The 20,867-nt window shown below is 41.2% G+C and overlaps 2 protein-coding genes across 2 annotated transcripts; one reads left to right on the forward strand and one right to left on the reverse strand.

Annotated features, from left to right (window-relative positions):
- Window positions 1-10,904: 10,904 nt before the first annotated feature.
- LOC106713719 (coiled-coil domain-containing protein 137) lies at window positions 10,905-13,137 on the reverse strand. The gene is made up of 6 exons (XM_045679756.1): window positions 12,943-13,137; window positions 12,730-12,872; window positions 12,086-12,228; window positions 11,553-11,726; window positions 11,233-11,355; window positions 10,905-11,150 (listed from the first exon to the last, which is right to left on the reverse strand). Exons 1-6 carry the CDS (start codon window positions 13,017-13,019, stop codon window positions 10,905-10,907), a joined length of 906 nt encoding a protein of 301 aa, XP_045535712.1. The 5' UTR covers window positions 13,020-13,137.
- Window positions 13,138-13,560: 423 nt separating this feature from the next.
- Window positions 13,561-20,627, forward strand: LOC106713720 (WD repeat domain phosphoinositide-interacting protein 2). Its single transcript, XM_045679757.1, has 7 exons — window positions 13,561-13,904; window positions 16,245-16,406; window positions 16,718-16,808; window positions 16,887-17,515; window positions 17,812-17,969; window positions 19,618-19,677; window positions 20,461-20,627. Exons 1-7 carry the CDS (start codon window positions 13,828-13,830, stop codon window positions 20,625-20,627), a joined length of 1,344 nt encoding a protein of 447 aa, XP_045535713.1. The 5' UTR covers window positions 13,561-13,827.
- Window positions 20,628-20,867: the final 240 nt, after the last annotated feature.

The raw sequence follows: 20,867 nt of genomic DNA on the forward strand, positions 1-20,867 counted from the left end.
GCAATTTAGAAGTGGAATAAGTATTTGGTCATTAATTTCAATATAAATAAAAATATTCACTTGTGTAAACACAATAATAAATTCTCACGTGATTACAACTCACGTGATTGTGATTTCGACTTATTTGTGAACCATTTATTAGCACAATATAGCGTCGAAATAAGTAAGTCACGGATTTTAGTAAGCCGATCGCGTGTTACCGGATCCCGGCACTGCCCGTCTCGTTTACGTAATGACTTGAGACATCCCTAATGCCCAGACTCCCCCGCATTCTGTCGGCTGCCGCCAAGCCCAGCCTCCTAAGACAGGCAGGCCCGGGCTGGCCACTAGTAGTTTTCCTTACTTGATTCTATCAGTGAAACAGCATTTATAATAACGCGGTCTCGAGAGATCATATCATCAAAGACCAAGTTACTGTTATTAATCATAAAAAGAATCGTCTCATTTGCAGAGACGATCGCATGCGTCACGAATTAAGTCATCGCAACCGCGCACCCCGCGATCCTGCAACTTACAGGTAGGTAGGGTAACTACAAAACGAGCAAACGGATCCGGGTAAAATGTAGCTATTCTACCTATATGAATGTATAGTGTTGGGATTTCAACCGGGTAAAAACTCGAAATGGATAAATACCCATAATTTACATCTTTTTTTCGAGTTTTTATCCAAAAACATGGATAAAAACTATCTGCCATTTCAAAAGTGTAATTTATCATAAAATTTGTTATTTCACGAATAAACGAGATTGTAATGAAAGAAAAACAAAAATAAAATTATATTTCACATGCATTATTAATCAATTTAATGAAAAAACAACTTTTGAATGCACAAATACACACAGGTACCTCCTCGTATGTAATATTAATGTTAAAATTTGACAAAATACTTATGCTAAAGTAATGTGATAGCAATAATAATAATAATTAGTGCACAAAAAACTATTTTTGGAACTATATTTTTAAAATATTAATAAGTAGTTCAAATAAAAGCATCTAATCAAAGGTGGGCATTAACTCGTTAATCGTAAATAACGAAGTTAACATTTTGCTTAACGGATTAACTTTTGATTTAACTTGAAAAAGTGTTAACGGTTAATAAAATTAACTTCCGTTAAACTCGACTCCCGATAATTTACTCCGTTGATCGTTACATCGAGAAATTGAGGAGCAGAAGGTTAGCGTGGTTTGGTCATGTTATGCGGAGGGATGATGTTCATATAAACAATTGAATGTGGATGGCTAAAAGCTTGCTAAAGGTAGAGGAAGACCAAAGAAAGTATGGATGGATTGTCGAAAAGAGGATATGTGTATGAAGGGGGTAAATTCAGATATGACGGCTGATAGAGATGTATGAAGGAGTAGTACATACTGTGCCGACCCTCCATAGGGATAAGGGCAGGTTGATGATGATGATGATGATGAATCGTTAAATTAGAAACTTGTAGACGTACTGTCATTTTGTTAAAATAACGCGCCATGCCACGCTCGTAAGTTCAACTATGTTCGGCGGCTGTCAGCGAGTCGAATTTTCAACAAACTAGTTGATAATGGATATAATATGGTGAAATTCGGTAGCAAGTTTGATGCATCAGAGCGTCCGGGAAAGACGTGAACAACAGGACAAAATCAAAAAAAGGATCGGAAACACTTTTCTGCATTTATACTTTTACACTTAGTCTAATAATTTAGGTACGAATACCACTAACTGACTCCAGGTTCAATTGCAATCAAAATAATCAAGTGTGAACAGATCGAATGAATGTCTTAGAGAATGTATAGTGAAACAAGTGTCGTCATACTAAGTGTGTAATGGTAAATTCAATTTACAAAAATTTGTGCAATTCGTGCATATTATCAAAATACATCAAGGGATCTTCTTGTTTTTAGCCGACTTCAAAAAGAAGGAGGTTATCAATTCGACTGATTTTTTTTTACCTATTTCTCTCTGCCCCAAAAGCAGTATAATTTTGGTATGGTTAATTTTTAACAAATAACTTTAACTTGAGTTTAATTTTCACTCTCTTCAATTTAATGAAACATATTCCAATTATATTTAACAAAAGTAATTTTTGCAGCTTTTCTGTAGTCAAGCGATGTCTTTTATTATTGTGAATTTGTGCGTGTATACTAAAAGATCATAAATACGTGTGTTTTTGTACTATAAAATAAATATTAGATTCGCAAAAACATAAATATCCACTGCTTTGGATAAATACCCGATAAAAATGGGTAAAAACGGGTTTTTATCCATTTCGGATAAAAACTCGAGTTAATATCTTTTGAGTTTTTATCATCTGCCCATCACTATGAATGTATACAGTAACTAGATTTAAACTTATTCTATAGATCAGTCAGACTGTTTTCCTTATGTTGGTGTAAATCTAAAAGCATTTACAATACTTGTCAACAACGACACCAACACGCGCGGAGAGCGGTAGGCAGGGGGCGGCGCGTGGCGGGCACACGGCTCCGCGCTGCGCACGCGGCTTTCGAGAGCGCATGGCGGCGGAGGAGCCTGAGGAGGAGGGGAGCAGTCATGTGACTGGCGACTGGCGACCCACTCGACCACTTTTATTTTCCCGTTGCGGCACGTGGTGCCTCCGCCTGCCCCACCCGCCCCCGCGCGATCCCTGCCCACGTTTCGAGAGAACCAGTTTGTTTATGCAAGTTGACAAGATGTGCAGCGCACGTCGCAACGCCGCAAAATGATTAGGGTAAATTTAAATATTGATGCGACAAGTATACATAATACAACGTATTATATTTGTAGGCAAGGTATAATACGTGTGTAGGTATAAGAAAATGAATTAAGTTGCCACCATTTTTATAGCTGTAAGCTAATATTATTTAAAAATGTGGGAAGCACGACTTCACAGTGACAATACAGGTGTACAACAAATTTTTTGTACAGTTAACATATGGAATTTTATTTTGACATTACAAACAGGCACTTCAGTGTAATTTATCTGTAAAGATTGTTGTAGAATTATAGAGGTAGTATTGAAAGAATAGCGCGGTAAGGGAGCATTAGAGGCGCAATCATCTCCGCAAACAATGAACAATGAGAGCGACAACAGCGCGCCGCCGCCGCGCCGTGTTCAGGTAAACCACAACGCATCAAAATAAATGTTTTCTTTGCCGTGGGTTTGCATCGCGTGTCTCGCAACATGTAACAGTGCAATAAAATGTATCAGCACATATCACAACAATAAGATAAATCTAATCATCACTTCATGTATTTATTTTCTTTTATCTGTAAGAAATAATCAATACACTTTTGTAATGTTTTCGATAAGTATGTTTTTTTTTTCACACGGCAATGTTTGTTGCATTACATTTCTTTTTAGACAATTGTCAAATGTCTCTAACATACATTATATGTACATGTCGTCAATACTTGTGTATTACAACTCAATCTAATCTAATCTATTCAATGATGCACTTTACATGAGACGATTGACAGTTGTTAACATTATCAAATATTTATTGTGTATTGTGTGGCTTTATGCTGCCATATAAGATTTCAACGACAATGGACTAAACTAATTTACTTACAAACATATCTCTAGGTCTACATGATTTCCTTATCCATTATTAATAATAACAAATATATCCGTGACCTCTGTTTTCCGCTAAAGCCATCCAAAACACGAAACGGTATTCTGCATCATGCCCATGCTGCAGCTAAGGAATATGTAGGTATACTGAAGTCAACACTCATCCTGAAAGCTCATCGAATACGTGAGCGTTGCATTTTTCCGGCTTGGCCGCCGCGTCGTCGGCGGCCGGCGGCGAACGTCCTCCAATAAAGTGCAAGGCTCATCAACGTGTCGCCTGTAAACTACTTCGCTACTTACTATCCTAACACTTCAGTGCAGCACACATAATAAACACGGCCATGCTCTGTGCTCCCGACTATGTCTTGTCGAGGATACCTGCGACCGGGAAGTCCCGTGATGAGGAAAGCCGGCGCAGTGACGAATCCACAAAACCAATACTCGACATTTAAATGTACTACCTATTGGTCTTTTCAAATATGCAGGCGACTCAAGGCCCTGCCCTTCCCCAGTATCTTGCTACATCTTGCTACGCCCCGATTCACAAATAGGACTAGTTTAGGTTTAGAATATTTCTGATAAGAATACATCTGGCACTTCTTTCTCCGGACAGAGCCTTTAGAAAAAGTGATATTCGATTAGCGACACTTTTCTTGGTTATTTATATATAACTAACTTTTACCCGCGACTCCGTCCGCGCGGAATAAAAAATAGAAAACGGGGTAAAAATTATCCTATGTCCGTTTCCTGGTTCTAAGCTACCTGCCCACCAATTTTCAGTCAATTCGAATCAGCCGTTCTCGAGTTATAAATAGTGTAACTAACACTACTTTCTTTTATATATATAGACGTACTTAACTTAGCGTAAAAAATATCTTTGGTGACGTTGTCCTTTTTTGTAGTTCTGCAAAACTAAACTTTTATCATTTTTACAACAATCCCGTAAAACATCCGTCCGATACCGGAGACGCCCGACACGCTAGCGCCCTTCGCCGAGCCGCCCTCCGCTACTGTCTGCCCCATCACAAAAAAAATCCTTCTCAAATTCATGTTTTTTTTTAATTAACATTCACAAAAATAATTTATTTATTTATTACGATCTTTTGAGAGAGCATTTTTCGGCGCTATGCATTCGCTATTACATTTTACACATGACCAAACATGGAAAAGCTTTATATTTTTGTATCAAATGGATTCATAGTTTGAAAAATATTTTAAGCTATATTACGCTGTATTAAGAAATTAAGTTGTTCAGTAACAGTAAGAGAAGTGCCGAGTACCGAGTGTGGCAGACGAGCATGGAGCACAGAGCACGGAACACAGAACTTGTCTTTTCTCGGTTTGTAAACAGTATTCGGTTATTCCCCGCATTCAGGTTATTTTCATCTCAGTTTTATTTTCCCCAGCAGACCAGGTGAGTCGTGCTTGCGTCGCCTCACCGCTCTGTCAGTTCATGGTCAATCGCTTCAATACTTAGAACTGTGAATTATCCATTAAGTATCCATTTACCTATTTCTTATGCTTCAGCGTTTACCTGCTACTGTTTTACTCGAATCAAATACAATTTACAGAATAAATTACGCAGTAATTCAAAGAGCGCACTTTGTAATTAAAACAAGTAATAGAAATATTTCATTTACTTTTTTAGTTTATTTTTATCAGTAGAAAAAACTGTATTAACTTTGTGTGTCTTCCACTAAAAGTTTACAATTTTTTTTATATATATTTCAAGGTGGCAAACGAGAAAGCGGCCAATGAATTCGCCGAAATGGCAAAGCGACCGCTGCCCATAGACATCCGCAATTGCAGATGCGTTGCCTACCCTCCATTGCCGAAGGAGGAGACGCGCAAAAAGAGAATATTTAACCTTGCTATGCATCTCCTCCTCCATAAAATCCACCTCCCCTTCCCATCCTTTCCTTATAAGAAAAGAGTGGGAAGGGAAAGGGGACTAAAATTAGGCCTCCGGCCCCACACTCATCAGACGAAACGAGGAATTGCTTCCACTTCACGCCTGTCCTCTGTGTGGTCGTGGTACTTCACCGGGCGAGCCGGCTAATTCGTGCTACAGATGTTGTTGTTGCTGGCGTCTACCACTGTTATATATATATTTGAACTTAAGCGAATGAACAAAATATACAATTTAAAATATATAAAATTGTTATGAATATACAATTGACATTACACTTTTTAAGTAATAGTGATGTACCCATCTATAGCAGTAGTAAAAACAAAGTAAACAGGCCCGCGAGCTGTTTTTTTCGGTTCCGCTTATTGTATGTAATAAGTTAAATCTTCTATATTATTTGTCAATTATTTAACTACTGTAAATTATTATCATTAACTAAGCGTCTAATAAATATTTAGTAAACCGGGATCATGACTGGATACATCACTGCACGATAAAAGCTTATTTTATTTTGAAGACATTTGCATAAGTCAAGAACTTTGTTGTCTGTATATATAATATTGACCTTAAAAACATCAATTTTTTTAAAAGTTACTGACTACTGACTACGGCACTGACTGAGTCATGTGCCGTAGCGAATGAAAATGCATTGGTGCTTGGAAATTGTCCATTTTAATTAATTAATTTATTCATTTATTTATTCTTTAGCACTTTTATAAGTACAAGGAGGACTTAATGCCTAAAGGCATTCTCTACCAGTCATCCGGTATATGAGAGGAAAGTATAATTATGTGCAGGGCAGATATGAATTGAAGATACTATTTTACTAATACAAATAATATGTAATACAGTAATATATTACAAAAAAGTAAGTTTAAATTTATAAATATCCCACCACAATCTATAAGGCTGGTTTTACAGTCACGCCGCTAGACGCGCCGTTGGACAGCGCGCTGTTGGACAGCGCGCGTTTGAACAGCGGTGCACCAAAAAACGACATTAGTACGGCGCGTTTCGCTGCTGTGAGACAGTCGTGTACAAACAGATACAAAATGAACGGCAATGCGGTTAGAGTACTGGCTATTTACTTTTTATGGAAAAAAAGGCAACAAAAACGTCGAAGAACAGTAGGTGTTGATCCTTATAACGCTACAAGGTTACTGAGAGGCGAACACGTAACATCTTTCTCTGATTTACGAGAAAATAGTTATAAATTTTATAAATATTTTCGCCTATCAACCAGCAGTTTCGACGAATTACTGTGCAAGTTAGAGTTTTCTTTACGAAGATCTTTATTCTTATCCTTATAAAATTATTCTTATAAAAATCATCGGCCGGGTCCCATAAACATCTTCTAATTCGCACTTCGTCAATTACTCGACCCGTATCGATGTGATTCATTTTGTACACAACAGTACCTAACGGCACGTCTCAACGGCGTGAGACTAAAACGCACAATGGCCGTAGAAGCGCACGAGCGGCGCGCGCTTCGACCGCGCCGCGCGAATAGGACGCGTTCAACGAACGGCGCTGCTCAAGCGCGCGAATTTGAAACGCTACTAATACCCCAATACATATCCGAGCGCGCGCGCTCCGACGGCGCTGCCGAAACGCGTGACTGTAAAACCAGCCTAAATTGACCACCGCACGACAATATCAACTTTAAATACGGAGAGCCTTTTTATTTCAATTGATATTGTCCTGCGCGCTCGTGTGTAATCAGCGTTATGGACAAACATGGACATCAGCAGAATGGTGACGTCACGCTTCGCCCTCCGTCAAACATCTAAAATATTTATTAGCATATAAATAAAATAAAATAATTTTCCACTTAAGACGTGGAATAAGGAAATGTGTGTCGCTTTACGTAATTCTCGTATTATTTTTCCGCATTCGTTTTTCGTTCGAATGTCGTCCGCGGCCACAGACGGCGGCGTTCGCTCACAGCTCACAGCTGACGACTATAATAAATAATGTTTTATTGACTATACAAATTATGTATAAATACAGAAATTAACATTTCCTACATAAAATAACTAATATTACAAGTCAAACAGGAAGAACTATTTAGTTTATACACAACCATGCAGACAAACGTTAATTAACAAATTTTTAAGCGAAGATTCAAACGTACCAGTTTGGTAGCCAGCCGCCAGCATTGCCAATACAGCGATCGTTATCGGCGGTCTGACATCGCGCCGCGGCTTATCTCACTCGCAGTCGCAGAACTAAATCGCGGATCGAATGGAAAATTTTGCAGCCGCTGCGATCGCGGCCTTGTTATTGTTACACTTGTCCTTGCCTTATGGTTTTATTGTGTGAATGCTGCACTCGGTCCTCAGTCACTCTGCAGTCTGCAAATGCAGTCCGCAGACCGATTCATCGTTCGAATAAGCAATAGAGAGTCAATCTCAAAACTTTGCATAGACGGACATAGTAGACCCGCCTGCGCCTGCGCTTGCACTTGGGCCTGCACTTTTGACTCTCCCCGCACCTCCTCGCTGATTCAGCCGCTCGTTTCTTTTCGGCAATTTTTTTTGTTTTGCGAGGCGACGTCAAATGCGCGTCCTCCGTTTCGCCTGTTCCGCTATATGCGCGTGAGGTAAACGAGGGCGAGGCAACATGCGGCGCCGCGAGCACCACACGCATGTATCGCTTGCCATCTAGGTGCACGCGTCCCGCGTCACGGGCAATTCTGGAACTATTTTTAATAGGAGAAAGAAAAAACGAGCAGCGGATCGCCTAGTGTTAGTAGATCCGACTCCCGTCGACATCCGCGATAACACAGGAATGACAGATGCATTGTCGGGCTTTGAGAAGGAGTACACTCTTTTCGCGCAGAGGCCTAATGTAACCACCCCAGCCGCGCCTCACCACGCCGTCGCAGCTGCACACTATGGGATACTTACAATGATAGGTTTTATTAATAACGATCGATGTTACAGACTTCAACAAACATCGACGTGGACCAAACTAAACTAGACCTTAATAGAACAAATTGAAAGAATTGGTTATACTACTAAGAACTAGATTTGTTATGATAACAAGCGAGCACAACTCAATTACTTTACATATGAACTTTGGTACAGTACTGAGAGCTGTTGGCTGTTGGTCGCGAGTTGCGGACTTGCGACTCGAATGAAAGTCGAGTCCAATAATAATAATGAGCGCATGCGCAGCTACACATCTCGTATGGACAATGAATGTAGAATTGTGAAGAGCAACGCGTGGAGTTGACGCAGCATAACAAAACTGTAACTTCCCTTCATTGTCAATATCTGTAACGAGCATACATCAAAGTATTTATTTTATCTTAAAATCTAACATAATTTTGATGGAGTAACCTGTACATGAGGGTATGAAGGTGCTCATTAATGTTCTGTATCAACGCAGATTAACTTATTTAACCATACATTCCTCAGTCAGTCACACACGCCCAGTGCGGATTAGTTGTATTCGTACACATCTTTGAATTACTTCACAGATATAACAAACATCTTTTTTCTGTATGTGTGTAAAAATGAAATTCAATAAAATGCATATGTATATGGTGAAGTTCGAACCCAGGACATGTAGATTACAAGTCCAGTGCTTAGCCATTTCGCCACTAACTTCAAGGCAACCACTACTCGGCAAGAGGTGAACGCCGCGCGGCGAGTCGGTACCAGTGGAATAGAAATAGATACAATTAAAGCCGTGACGCAAAATCGGGCGTCGCAGTCCCCCCAGCCCCCGCCCGCAGTCCCCGCAGCCCCCGCCCGCCGCCACTCGTCCCTCGATCACTAAACAGTCAATCAATCAATCAATCAATGAGACAAGATAACGCGCGGCAGAGCCGAGGCGCGACACCGCACCGGCAGCACTAAGCTCGTGCGCCGGAAGACAGAGTATCTACACCGATATTATATCGTTACAAGTATTATTACGCGATCCATTCGATAACAATCGCTTGTCCAAAATGTTTCATAAATTGACAACTGATAAAGCGCAAGTCGGTAGACTACTCGTAGCTCGTAGGTTTACGTGATATCATTGCATTGCATTGATGCCTTGCCATCTTTGTTTCATTTATATGTATGAACCTAACCCTAATTTTTTTTTCACATTTCAAAGCTACCAAATTAAAAAATATATATTTCTGGTAAATCTATGGTAGTAATGGTAGCAAAGACATGGAATCTCATCTCTTTTCTGGCATATCACTAGTTTATTTATTAATTTCTAAATATTTTATTGTAGTCTTTGATTTATTTATATACATATTATTTATACACAATACCTAAAATTATCACACAATTATAAAGGAAAAAGGAAAAATATATCCAAAATCATATCATATGCCGTAATATATGTAACAACAATATTTGTGTGTCATTGGTAACGTATGCGTTAATTATTTCTATATGTACCGCAAACAAAAGTTACAGCGCAAATGGCTTAATCTTTAAATGTAATAAAAAAAAAATAACAAGGACGTCGTCATAAACCAGTTTTGAAATAAACGTTTAAGTAAAATTACAATTGAAATATACATTAATATTATTAGTTTTATGTTTTTTTTCTCATCCGATTTTTTTTTAGAACTGTGCTATAGCGGACTCGGGGTCGAGTTGCGGGCTGTGTGGCTCCTTGTATAATGTTGAGTGTACCTAATTACAAGATATATATGAAAAAAATGAACCCAAATTGGTTGTCTTTAGAGATAGCACACAGACCCAGACAAAGTTATACCTAATTATTATTGTTTCGACTTTTATGTGGAGGTAAGGGGGACCCTATGAATAATTTTCTTCGTAAATTTTCAAACTTTAGAAAGTTACATAAGTTTTTATTATATTGTGATATAATACTGTAAGAAAAAAAAAAAAACTAGTGTTTTATTAGGAAAATTATTGAAAAAACAATGGTAGTTCACCGTTAGCGGTAACTTAGCATTAGCCCCGCCTGCAGGCAATCACAACTACTGTTAAGTAAATTTGCTGCGAGATCGAGGACAGGCGCTACCGGTAACTTTGTAGGAAATGTTTCAAATGTGTTGTTTTAAACCAGAGAGTATTTCTTGAAAACTGAATCGGAAAGTTATCGCTAAAAGCGATCACGAAGGTCTCTTTCGTTATTTCAAAATATTAAAAAAAAAACATAAAAACGTCAGCGAGGACATATCAATAATCGTAAACGAAATATCAGCTCGTGGTCCGAGCGCGCTCTCGTGTTCACAAGATATTCATTAAGGTAGGAAGATTATGTAATATTATGACAGAAAGTCGGCAAAGTATGTTTCGTAAATGAGAAAACAAACTCGCAAATAAGAAAATTTTACTGTATTTGATTATTATACACCACCATCGCTGTCCAAAATGACTATATTGTAGTATTAAGTAAATGAAACAACAAGTGCTGTACAAACATCTGTTATATATAAAGCAAGGTTCAATAATTTATAATAATTTAGAGTGCGGCAGAGCAGGGAGAGGGCGAGGCTGGGGGCGAGGCTGGGGGTGAGGCTGGGGGCGAGGCCGGGGGTGAGGCTGGGGGTGAGGCTGGGGGCGAGGCCGGGCCCGCAGCGCGCGGTACGCCGCCACGGCCTCCAGCCGCGCGCGCTCTCGCCGCTCCGCCTCCGCCGGCGGCAGCGCGCCCTTAGCCCCGCTCAGCATCGCGCTCAGCAGCAGCTCCTTGCGCCCCGGCTACAAAATAAAATGTAACAAGCACATCGCTTCATTGACAAACATTTGTGTGTTAGATGACGACATGAATGTGTGTACTGACCCTGCGGTCTGTGCGGCCGGCGGCGTGTCGCGGGCGCACGGAGAGCGCGGGCGGCGCGTGCGCCACTTCGCCGAACGCCACGCGCTCGCGGCGCACCTCGCCATCGCCATCGCCATCGCCGCGCTGTCGGCAAACGGAACGCCTGAGCTCACAAGCACGATGTCTGCACGAGCGATGTGCCACTCTGTACTGGGTTTAGCTCAGACAATTTGCGAGGTGTCTGTGTGCAGGAGCACAATACAACACATCGCTGGCTTCCCATGAAAAGGCATTACATTCACATTGTTACTTTTTTTAATAAATTTATTGAATAATCAAACCTCTGAAGCCTTCTCCTTCTTTGCCTTCTTTTTCAGTGCAAGTTTTTGGGTGCGGCTCAGCTTGGGCGCGGGCTCCTCGCCGGCGGCGGCCGTCGCCTTGTTCTGTTTCCTCTTTCGTCGAGCTCTTTGCAGTGCCATCTGCTCACCTTTTCTATCTTCTGCCTCAATGTCCAACTACATTAACAAGTTTCACAATGAATAAGCAAAACAATTACTTATGTAGAACCTGACATTTGACTGACAACAGACACTGTGGGTGGAGTTAACTCAAAGTACACTCACTGTCAAAAAGTTGAAATGCTAATCATGAATATTAATTTTGTACATCAAAAATTTCATATTTCATTTACAATTAATTGTTATAATAAGCCCTTAATTACAGATATAGTATTTTAGTTAGTGTAAAAGTAAGAGGACAGAGTTTTATTTGCAATGAGATATTTTATTCACTCTGATATGTAGATCTTTTACTTTTTTCTGAGCAATAAAATTCCCAGATTCAATTAAATTGTTGGATTTCAATCAAAACTTACTGGATAGTCTTCTTGTTCAACGGGTGTGTGAATGGCCTTCATGGCACTGTTGATCCTCATTGTGAAACTCCTTCCCGTTTCTCCGGGCAGTTTGCGCAGCTTTGCTACGGGGTTGTCATTCTGTGACTTATTGTTATCTCTGTCTGGAAACAACTTATTACATTTTATTACAATATATTAGTTATTGCATATAACTTCAGATGAATCTTTTAAATTATATTTTGGCCGACCCTTCTGTACAACAGATGTTGTTGCTGTTGTCTATCATTGTTAAACTACAGCTGTATACAGTAAAAAATGGAGTCTTTATTTGTACAGCGGAGTTATTGAGTATTCCATAAATAACAAAAACAATATCCCACAGGAATACATTTTGGATCATTCCTAAGTATAATGTATATTTGTACCACATTTCATATAAATCTCTTCAATTATATAATGTCCGAGGTCTCCGGCTACCTCTGCCCCGCTACCCCGCTGACACTGTGAGTTATTGATGTATTATATAATCTTTCTGCAGTTAGGTGGTAACAAAATTACAGACATAGATTTTTTTAAGTGTGATGAGTTCTTTCTCAGAGTCTTATACAATACTACATGCAGTCAAGCTTATTGGTTTTTTAAAAATTAAATTCTTTAATAACCTTTTGGATATATCTTTTTCTTTCTTTTTAGATTCATACTTTTCTCTTTTAATTTATGCTCAAAAGCAAATAATCGAGTCAAAGATTTTGGTACAGGCTGGTCGTCTGGGTCATTTGGCGGTGCATTTATTTTGCCTTTTAATCTGAAACAATCGGTAGCTATAACTTCAGTTTTTACAAAAAGAACATTTTTACATACATATATTTACTTACTCTTGTAATCGTTTAGCTTGTTGAATAAGGGGATCTTTTACACCTCTGTGTTTTTTGGCTGGAATTTTCCTACCCATTTCCGATTATTTTGTACCTAGATTTTATTCTAGTGCCAGATAAAGCTTTTCCTTATGGTTTTCGGCAATCGGAAAATATGTTAACTGACGAAAGACGAGAACTGACTTTGACAGTGTCATATTTTCACCAATGAGGGTGCTGCGGCAGCTGCGAGGGTTATGTTGCCGTTTTTATATTTTCTGAATGTTCAATATTAAAACCATGGAACGATGCGAACTTGCGACTATTTTTTGCTAATGTTGAACAAAATATTATTAAAAAATATTAAGTTTGTTGTTGATTCTTGTTCGCATAAATATCAAATACTCTATGACACATACGGAGGGGAGTGACTTTTCAAGCCAATGACCTCTGCAAATGGATAGGCTACGAGCCATGATAAATTGTGCCTATTTAATGTACGCCATTTTGGCGCTGACGGTTGCGGTTGGATGCGCGTTTGGTAAGGATTCGAACCAATCATAGATACAACGGAACTTCACATGCGCGTTTTAGTCGGAACGAACAAAAGCTGTCATTTCCAAGCAAAGACCTATCCATTAATAGAGATCAGTGTTTGCAAGCCCAATGAACCAGCGAATGATAGCCAATGTTTGGTTGGTGATTGTGATTGGTGTAGGAGAAGACTTGTTTTTAGCCGTAAACAAGGTCGTTCTTTGTGTCAAAAAATCATTTTGTGACGAAGAATCTGTTTTTGTTATTTACATTTTAGTAACAGACTGTCATCAGCAGGTAACAAAGGTCGCAGTTCGTCTATGTTAGTCTTATATCACAGTTGTTAACAAATTCGTAATTCAGAACGTTCCAATGAGTTTGGAAGGAGGTCTCAACACAGAGGGATCTAATGCAGGAGGAATATTTGTCCAGTTCAATCAAGATTGCACGTAAGTTCCCATACCTTTACATGTATAATGTTTCCAATAATTGACAATATTAAAAAAAATAACTAAAATCTCTGAGAGGGAATGTTTAGTTGATGATGGATGCAATTAGGTGGTTGTAAAATTGAGTAAAGTTGTAATTATGGCCTTGTTGCCATACGATGATGCAATACTTGTCATTACTCAATATTTCCACATTCAAATCTTAAAGTTACCACACTTTATAAATCACTGGATTCGACAAATGCGCCTTAAGCAATTGTCCAAAAAGCATATCTTTGACAATTGCTTGAGCCATTTGTTTTGTAGCAATTTAATATGTTGACGAATTAATACAATAGTTGATGACGATTGTGGCCTTCAGTCAACTTTGACATTGTTTTGTTGTTCAACACTAAGTTAACACTGTCTTGCTACAAACATATGTTTGTATGAATGACCTTCTTTAGTTGTAATAAAAGCTAAAAGCTTATAATATATTACTATATACCTGTCAATTACAGTCATTACAACAAAGAGTAATGTCAAATGAACCTTTATTGCAACAAAAAAATTTGCTTTTAAACAGTGAAAAACAAAGAGCTAAGATATTGAAATTACAAAACATTTTTTTCTGAATTAATTTGAGTAAACACAGAGCTGATAAGAATACATTATTTTTCATTGTCATTACCAATATCATCATATCATTCATATTTGTTTGTGTCCAAATATTTGTTACTGGCTTGTAGCAATATAATGCTAAACCATTAAAGAGTTCAGCTTAAAAATAAATAAAACACAACATAGTTATTTCTAAGTCATTTCCTAGAAAGTCTAACAACCTGAATTATAAGTATTTCAATTTTTTATAAATGATAGAAAATTGAATATACAACACCTGTTCTCTGATGAATTTTTAATTTGGCTAAAAAAAACAGTAATCAAAATAAAATTGTACCTATTTATGACTCCAAGTTAGCCTAAAAATTCCTATTTATAATAAAATTTTGCATTTGGCAAAATAACCTGGCATCCTGGATTATTTAAAGTATTTTTTTGTTTTCAAAATACATTTGGCATTTTTATTGTTTATTAATATTATCTCATTGTCATTGTCAGTTAAGTTTGCTGTTAATTTAGAAAATACTATTTTGCCAAAGAAACATTTTTCCTAATTAAAATTTCATCAGAAAACAAAAGCCCCGAGTTGAGTTAATACCAAAGGTTTGTTCTACAAAAATGTATAGTTTAACAAACAAAGAAAGTGGTTTCAATATGGATAACATTTATTAATGACTTTAAAAGCTATACACAACTATGGATAGAGATAAATAAATAAATAAAAATAAAATAAAATAAGCCTTTATTGCTGATAATAGAAAGTTTTACAATAGTGTTTTTATCTATATTATTACGTTACGATGAATTAAATAAAATTAACAAACTATGAAACTAAAAACTAAAATAAATGTAAATTAAAAGTTATGTATAGAGATAAGTTGGGTTAAACAGTCATATTTTCTCAGTTGTAAATGTTTTGTCTGAACACTTGTAAATTTGGGAAAGGTGTTTCTACAGTAGTTACTATAACATTTTGCTACTTAGTGCCATCTATATATAAAATTTTCTTAATTGACAAATCAAAAACTTTGTGTAAGATATCTTTTGTTGAAGTCTATTTTATGTATAGCATTATTCAATAGATCTCAACTTATTTAATTTTAGAGAAAAATTGGATTTTCAATTGAAGTTGGCAAATGCACCCAAAATATGATGTTTACTCCGGTATTATTTTTCTTCAAGGCTAATTAATGGACTTTCAAATAATTATGCCTTTTTTGCTTAACTGGCATATGAACAAAAAAAAAATTTCAATTTCATTCATTTACATTTCTTCAAATGTTCTATACTATAGTTTTTTTTACAATACATTATTTTATTTAAATAAAACCAAAAAAAATATATGTCTTCCATTTTTTGTAATATAAAAATATAATTGAAATAGTTGCAATGGAGCATCAGCAGATCTCTTCTTTTTTATACAATACTAGCTTTTACCCGCGACTCCGTCCGCGCGGAATAAAAAATAGAAAACGGGGTAAAAATTATCCTATGTCCTTTTCCTGGTTCTAAGCTACCTGCCCACCAATTTTCAGTCATATCGATTCAGCCGTTCTTGAGTTATAAATAGTGTAACTAACACGACTTTCTTTTATATATATAGAAGATAGATACATTTGTGAAAAAACAATTATAAAGGAAGTGTATAAAACAAAAATGTATAAAGTGTAGCATGAAGTGAACTATGTTACAACAAAGTTTATCAATTTGTTTGGTGTTGTATCACCTCGTTTATTGCAGGTCACTGGTAGCGGGCAGCAGTAGTGGGTACCATTTGTTCGCATTGACACCGGACGATGGCGTGGAGGAGATCTACGCGAGCCGGTCCGGGCAGGACACCTGCCTGGTGGACCGCCTCTTCAGCAGCTCCCTGGTCGCCATCGTCACGGTCGCGGCGCCCAGGTTATTCCCAATGCTCACTTCATTTCAATTGTTGCATTGTATTCTATGTCATTATTGGACTGTGACATCATAAACACTCAAAATAGGATAAGCAAGTGTCCAAGGGACTGCGATATTTTTCTCAATAAAAGTGGATATCGAAGTAAATTAATTGATTTACCAACCTTACATAATCCTTAATATATGATAAGGGGAGCAGAAAGGAGAAGCTTTGATGTGTCATCATTTGTATGTTCTGTGGCTTTTCCCGCTACGGACCGGTTGAGGCGCAGTACAGCGCCGGCCTGTAGCAGTGCAATGTGTGCTTGCAGGAAGCTGTATGTGTGCCATTACAAGCGAGGCACCGAGATCTGCAACTACAGCTACAGCAACACCATATTGGCCGTCAAGCTCAACCGCTCCGTGAGTACCCAAACCTCACACCACACCCGTAATGTCAACATTAGTATGCTTATGTGTGTGCGTGTGTGTGTGTGACAGCGGCTGGTGGTGTGCCTGGAGGAGTCGCTGCACATCCACAACATCCGGGACATGCGCATCCTGCACACGATCCGCGACACGCCGCCCAACCCGCGCGGCGTGTGCGTCCTCTCGCCCGACGTGGAGCGCTGCTACCTCGCCTACCCCGGCTCCAGCGCGCTCGGCGAGGTGCAGATCTTCGACGCCGTGCACCTGAACGCCAAGTGCGTGCTGAGCGCGCACGACAGCCCGCTGGCCGCGCTCGCCTGGTCCATGTGCGGCCGCCGGCTGGCCACCGCCTCGGAGCGCGGCACCGTCATCCGCGTGTTCGCCGTGCCCGAGCGCACCCGCCTCTACGAGTTCCGGCGCGGCGTGAAGCGCTGCGTCAGCATCGGCTGCCTGGCCTTCAGCGCGTGCGGCCAGCTGCTCGCCGCCACCTCCAACACGGAGACGGTGCACGTGTTCCGGCTGTGCGAGCCGGCGCGCGACGACGCCCCGCCCGACGGCTGGCTGGGCTGGCTCTCGCAGGCCGTCACCGCGGGCGCCGGCTACCTGCCCGGCGCGGTGGCCGACGTGCTGGCGCAGGGCCGCGCCTTCGCCGCCGCGCGCCTGCCCGCCTCCGGGCACCGCGCCGTCGTCGCCATCACCAAGTGGGTCTCCAAATATCTTTTTCATTATCTCCTTTTTAGTTCAACCTTTTACTATAATTTATTATCTAAAAATATTTTACCCTCACCTTTGCTAACAACAGAGTCATACCTTTTACAATTGCAATTCTCGTCTTTTTTCATAGATAAAGAAATGCTACCCACGCTTTGTCAAAGGACAATAAGTACTGATCATCTTAATAGAGGTGGTATAGGACATGTGATGATTGTTTGTTTTCGTTTGACAGCGTGTCTAAGGGCGGCGCGGGGGGTGCGGGTGGTGCGGGGGGCGCGGCGAGTGCGGGGGGCGGAGCGCGGCTGCTGGTGGCGACGTCGGCGGGCGTGCTGTACGTGTACGCGCTGGCGGCCGAGGGCGGAGAGTGCACGTTGCTGCGCACGCATCGCCTCATCGAGGATGCGGCGCCCGCGCACGGCGACACGCGGCCCCACACTGACGGTACGCCCCCACATGTACACCTCACCCCCACACACTGACACATTGACTGAAGCCAAGTTCTGTTCTTAACAAAGACACACCATAAAACAACACACTTCCTCGCCGTCCCAGTACCTCACCGCCTCGAACCCTCACTTCCTCACCGCCTCGCACCCACACTTCCTCACCGCCTCGAACCCTCACTTCCTCACCGCCTCGCACCCACACTTCCTCACCGCCTCGCACCCACACTTCCTCACCGCCTCGCACCCACACTTCGTCACCGCCTCGAACCCTCACTTCCTCACCGCCTCGCACCCACACTTCCTCACCGCCTCGCACCCACACTTCGTCACCGCCTCGAACCCTCACTTCCTCACCGCCTCGCACCCACACTTCCTCACCGCCTCGCACCCACACTTCCTCACCGCTTCGCACCCACACTTCCTCACCGCCTCGCACTCACACTTCCTCACCGCCTCGCACCCACACTTCCTCACCGCCTCGAACCCACACTTCATCACCGCCTCGAACCCTCACTTCCTCACCGCTTCGCACCCACACTTCCTCACCGCCTCGTACCCACACTTCGTCACCGCCTCGAACCCTCACTTCCTCACCGCTTCGCACCCACACTTCCTCACCGCCTCGCACCCACACTTCCTCACCGCCTCGCACCCACACTTCCTCACCGCCTCGTACCCACACTTCGTCACCGCCTCGAACCCTCACTTCCTCACCGCTTCGCACCCACACTTCCTCACCGCCTCGTACCCACACTTCGTCACCGCCTCGAACCCTCACTTCCTCACCGCTTCGCACCCACACTTCCTCACCGCCTCGCACCCACACTTCCTCACCGCCTCGCACCCACACTTCGTCACCGCCTCGAACCCTCACTTCCTCACCGCCTCGCACCCACACTTCCTCACCGCCTCGCACCCTCACTTCCTCACCGCCTCGCACCCACACTTCCTCACCGCCTCGCACCCACACTTCCTCGCCGCCTCGTACCCACATTTATTCACTGCTTCGCACCCATACTTCTTCACACCCTCACTTAATCACCGCGTGACACCTCCACCACCTCACATCTTCACCGAGTCGTACCCTACACAACCTACACTCCGACTCCTCCACATGTTGAGACTCGTATAAGTTTTTTATATATCACTACGCATATAATTCAGATTCAGTTTATTTTACAATAATATTTATTAGAGACACTGTTTAGTATGTATATATAACATATCTGAGTCGTTTAAATATTTATACTATGTACGTGTGTGTATTAATGTATATTTAATTTATATAATTTATATATTTAATAATAAATGATGTATTGCCATGAGTAGAGCGCAGTATGTGTAGCTAGCCCCCGCCGCCCCGCAGCCCCCGGCGCTCCCGTCCGCCGGAGCCCGAGCTCGGACCGCCGTCTCGCGACTCGCCCGTGCGATCTCTGTACCTTCCAATTACGTAATAAGTCCTACGTTTATAAATTGTTCAAAATGTGTTACTCGATGCCGCGTCGTTATATCGCACGCGGGCTCTGTGCGAATGCAAAGCGACGTTCGGGCGGCACTTTGCGGCGGGCGGGCATTAGACAGGCGCGTGTATGTCGCGAGCGCGAGCGCGAGGCGGCGGTCCGGCTGACGTTCGCCTCCCACAGTGCCGGCGGGTGCCAGCTACGCGGGCGCACTGCGCGGCCGCACCGCCCACCACATGACAGGTACCTGCCCCCGCCACCTCCCACCACCTCCCACCACTTCCACCTACCCCCACCACCTCACACGTCGCACATTGTACCTTTGTGACGACTTACTAATGCGGTTTCGACCTCGGCTTCATACAGTTTTTTAACAAATTTTCTGCATTTCCCTCGGTGACTTATTTCTTTGAAAGTAAAATTTACTTTCAGAATTCACCTTTAATTTATTGAACTGCTTCATTTGACTTGCGAATGTTCCATAAGAAAGTATTTTGTTTTGAAATAACTTTGTGTTGTGGGCGATAATAATTGATTTATCGATGTTAGGTTTAGAATGTCCGTCTGCTCTCAGAGTCCGTCTGTCATAGAGCGGAACCTTCAGTATGTTTCATGATATTTTCCACTTAAAAAACTTGAAAATAAATATCAGTATATTTATAAGTAAATCAAATGAGTATTGAAGAAAAAAAAAACTATTTATAATTAATTTTCCGGTAAAATTATTGTAATATATTTATAAATAAATGAGCATCACTAAATAATACTTACTTTTACACTTTCTGACTTTATAATACAAGAGAGCGTCTCGGAACAAAACTGTGTCTGTTGTTTAAATTAATTTAATGTTAAATCATTCATGGCTTTGTTTCATATTTCATCTCGCAATGCGGAGGCGAGAGCTCGCGTCATCAACATTGCTGCTCTCACATTCATATTATTCATTTACTTTTGCAAGCTTTATTGACTTTACAAAGTAAAGTGTGTCGACGTGTGACTGTGTGACACAGTGTTTGTGTGTCGCAGATTCCGAGCGCGCGCAGGAGCTGGGCGCGGCCGTGGACAGCTCGCCCCCGCGCGGCGCCTTCGACCTGCGCGACCCCGCACACTTCCCGCCCATGCGCGCCCCCCACCACGCCCCCCACCACGCCCCCGCCCCCGACACCGCGCCGCAGCCCGCGCCCGCAGACTAGACCCCCTGACCCTGACCCTGACCTGGACCACCGCAGGAACACCAACAACACTGTTTTACTCTCACTTTTTTTTTAATAAATACAAAAAAATCATATACGCACTAAAATAAAAAAAATAAAACAATTAACAACAAAATAACGTCACAATGATGCATGTTATTTTGTTGCTAGTGTCTGTGTAGTGTGAGATTGTGCGGGGATGCTGCGCGAGAACCTCGCACAGATGAATCTTATTTGTTT

The sequence above is a fragment of the Papilio machaon genome, chromosome 10, assembly GCF_912999745.1.
Source record: "Papilio machaon chromosome 10, ilPapMach1.1, whole genome shotgun sequence".
Lineage (NCBI taxonomy): Eukaryota > Metazoa > Arthropoda > Insecta > Lepidoptera > Papilionidae > Papilio > Papilio machaon.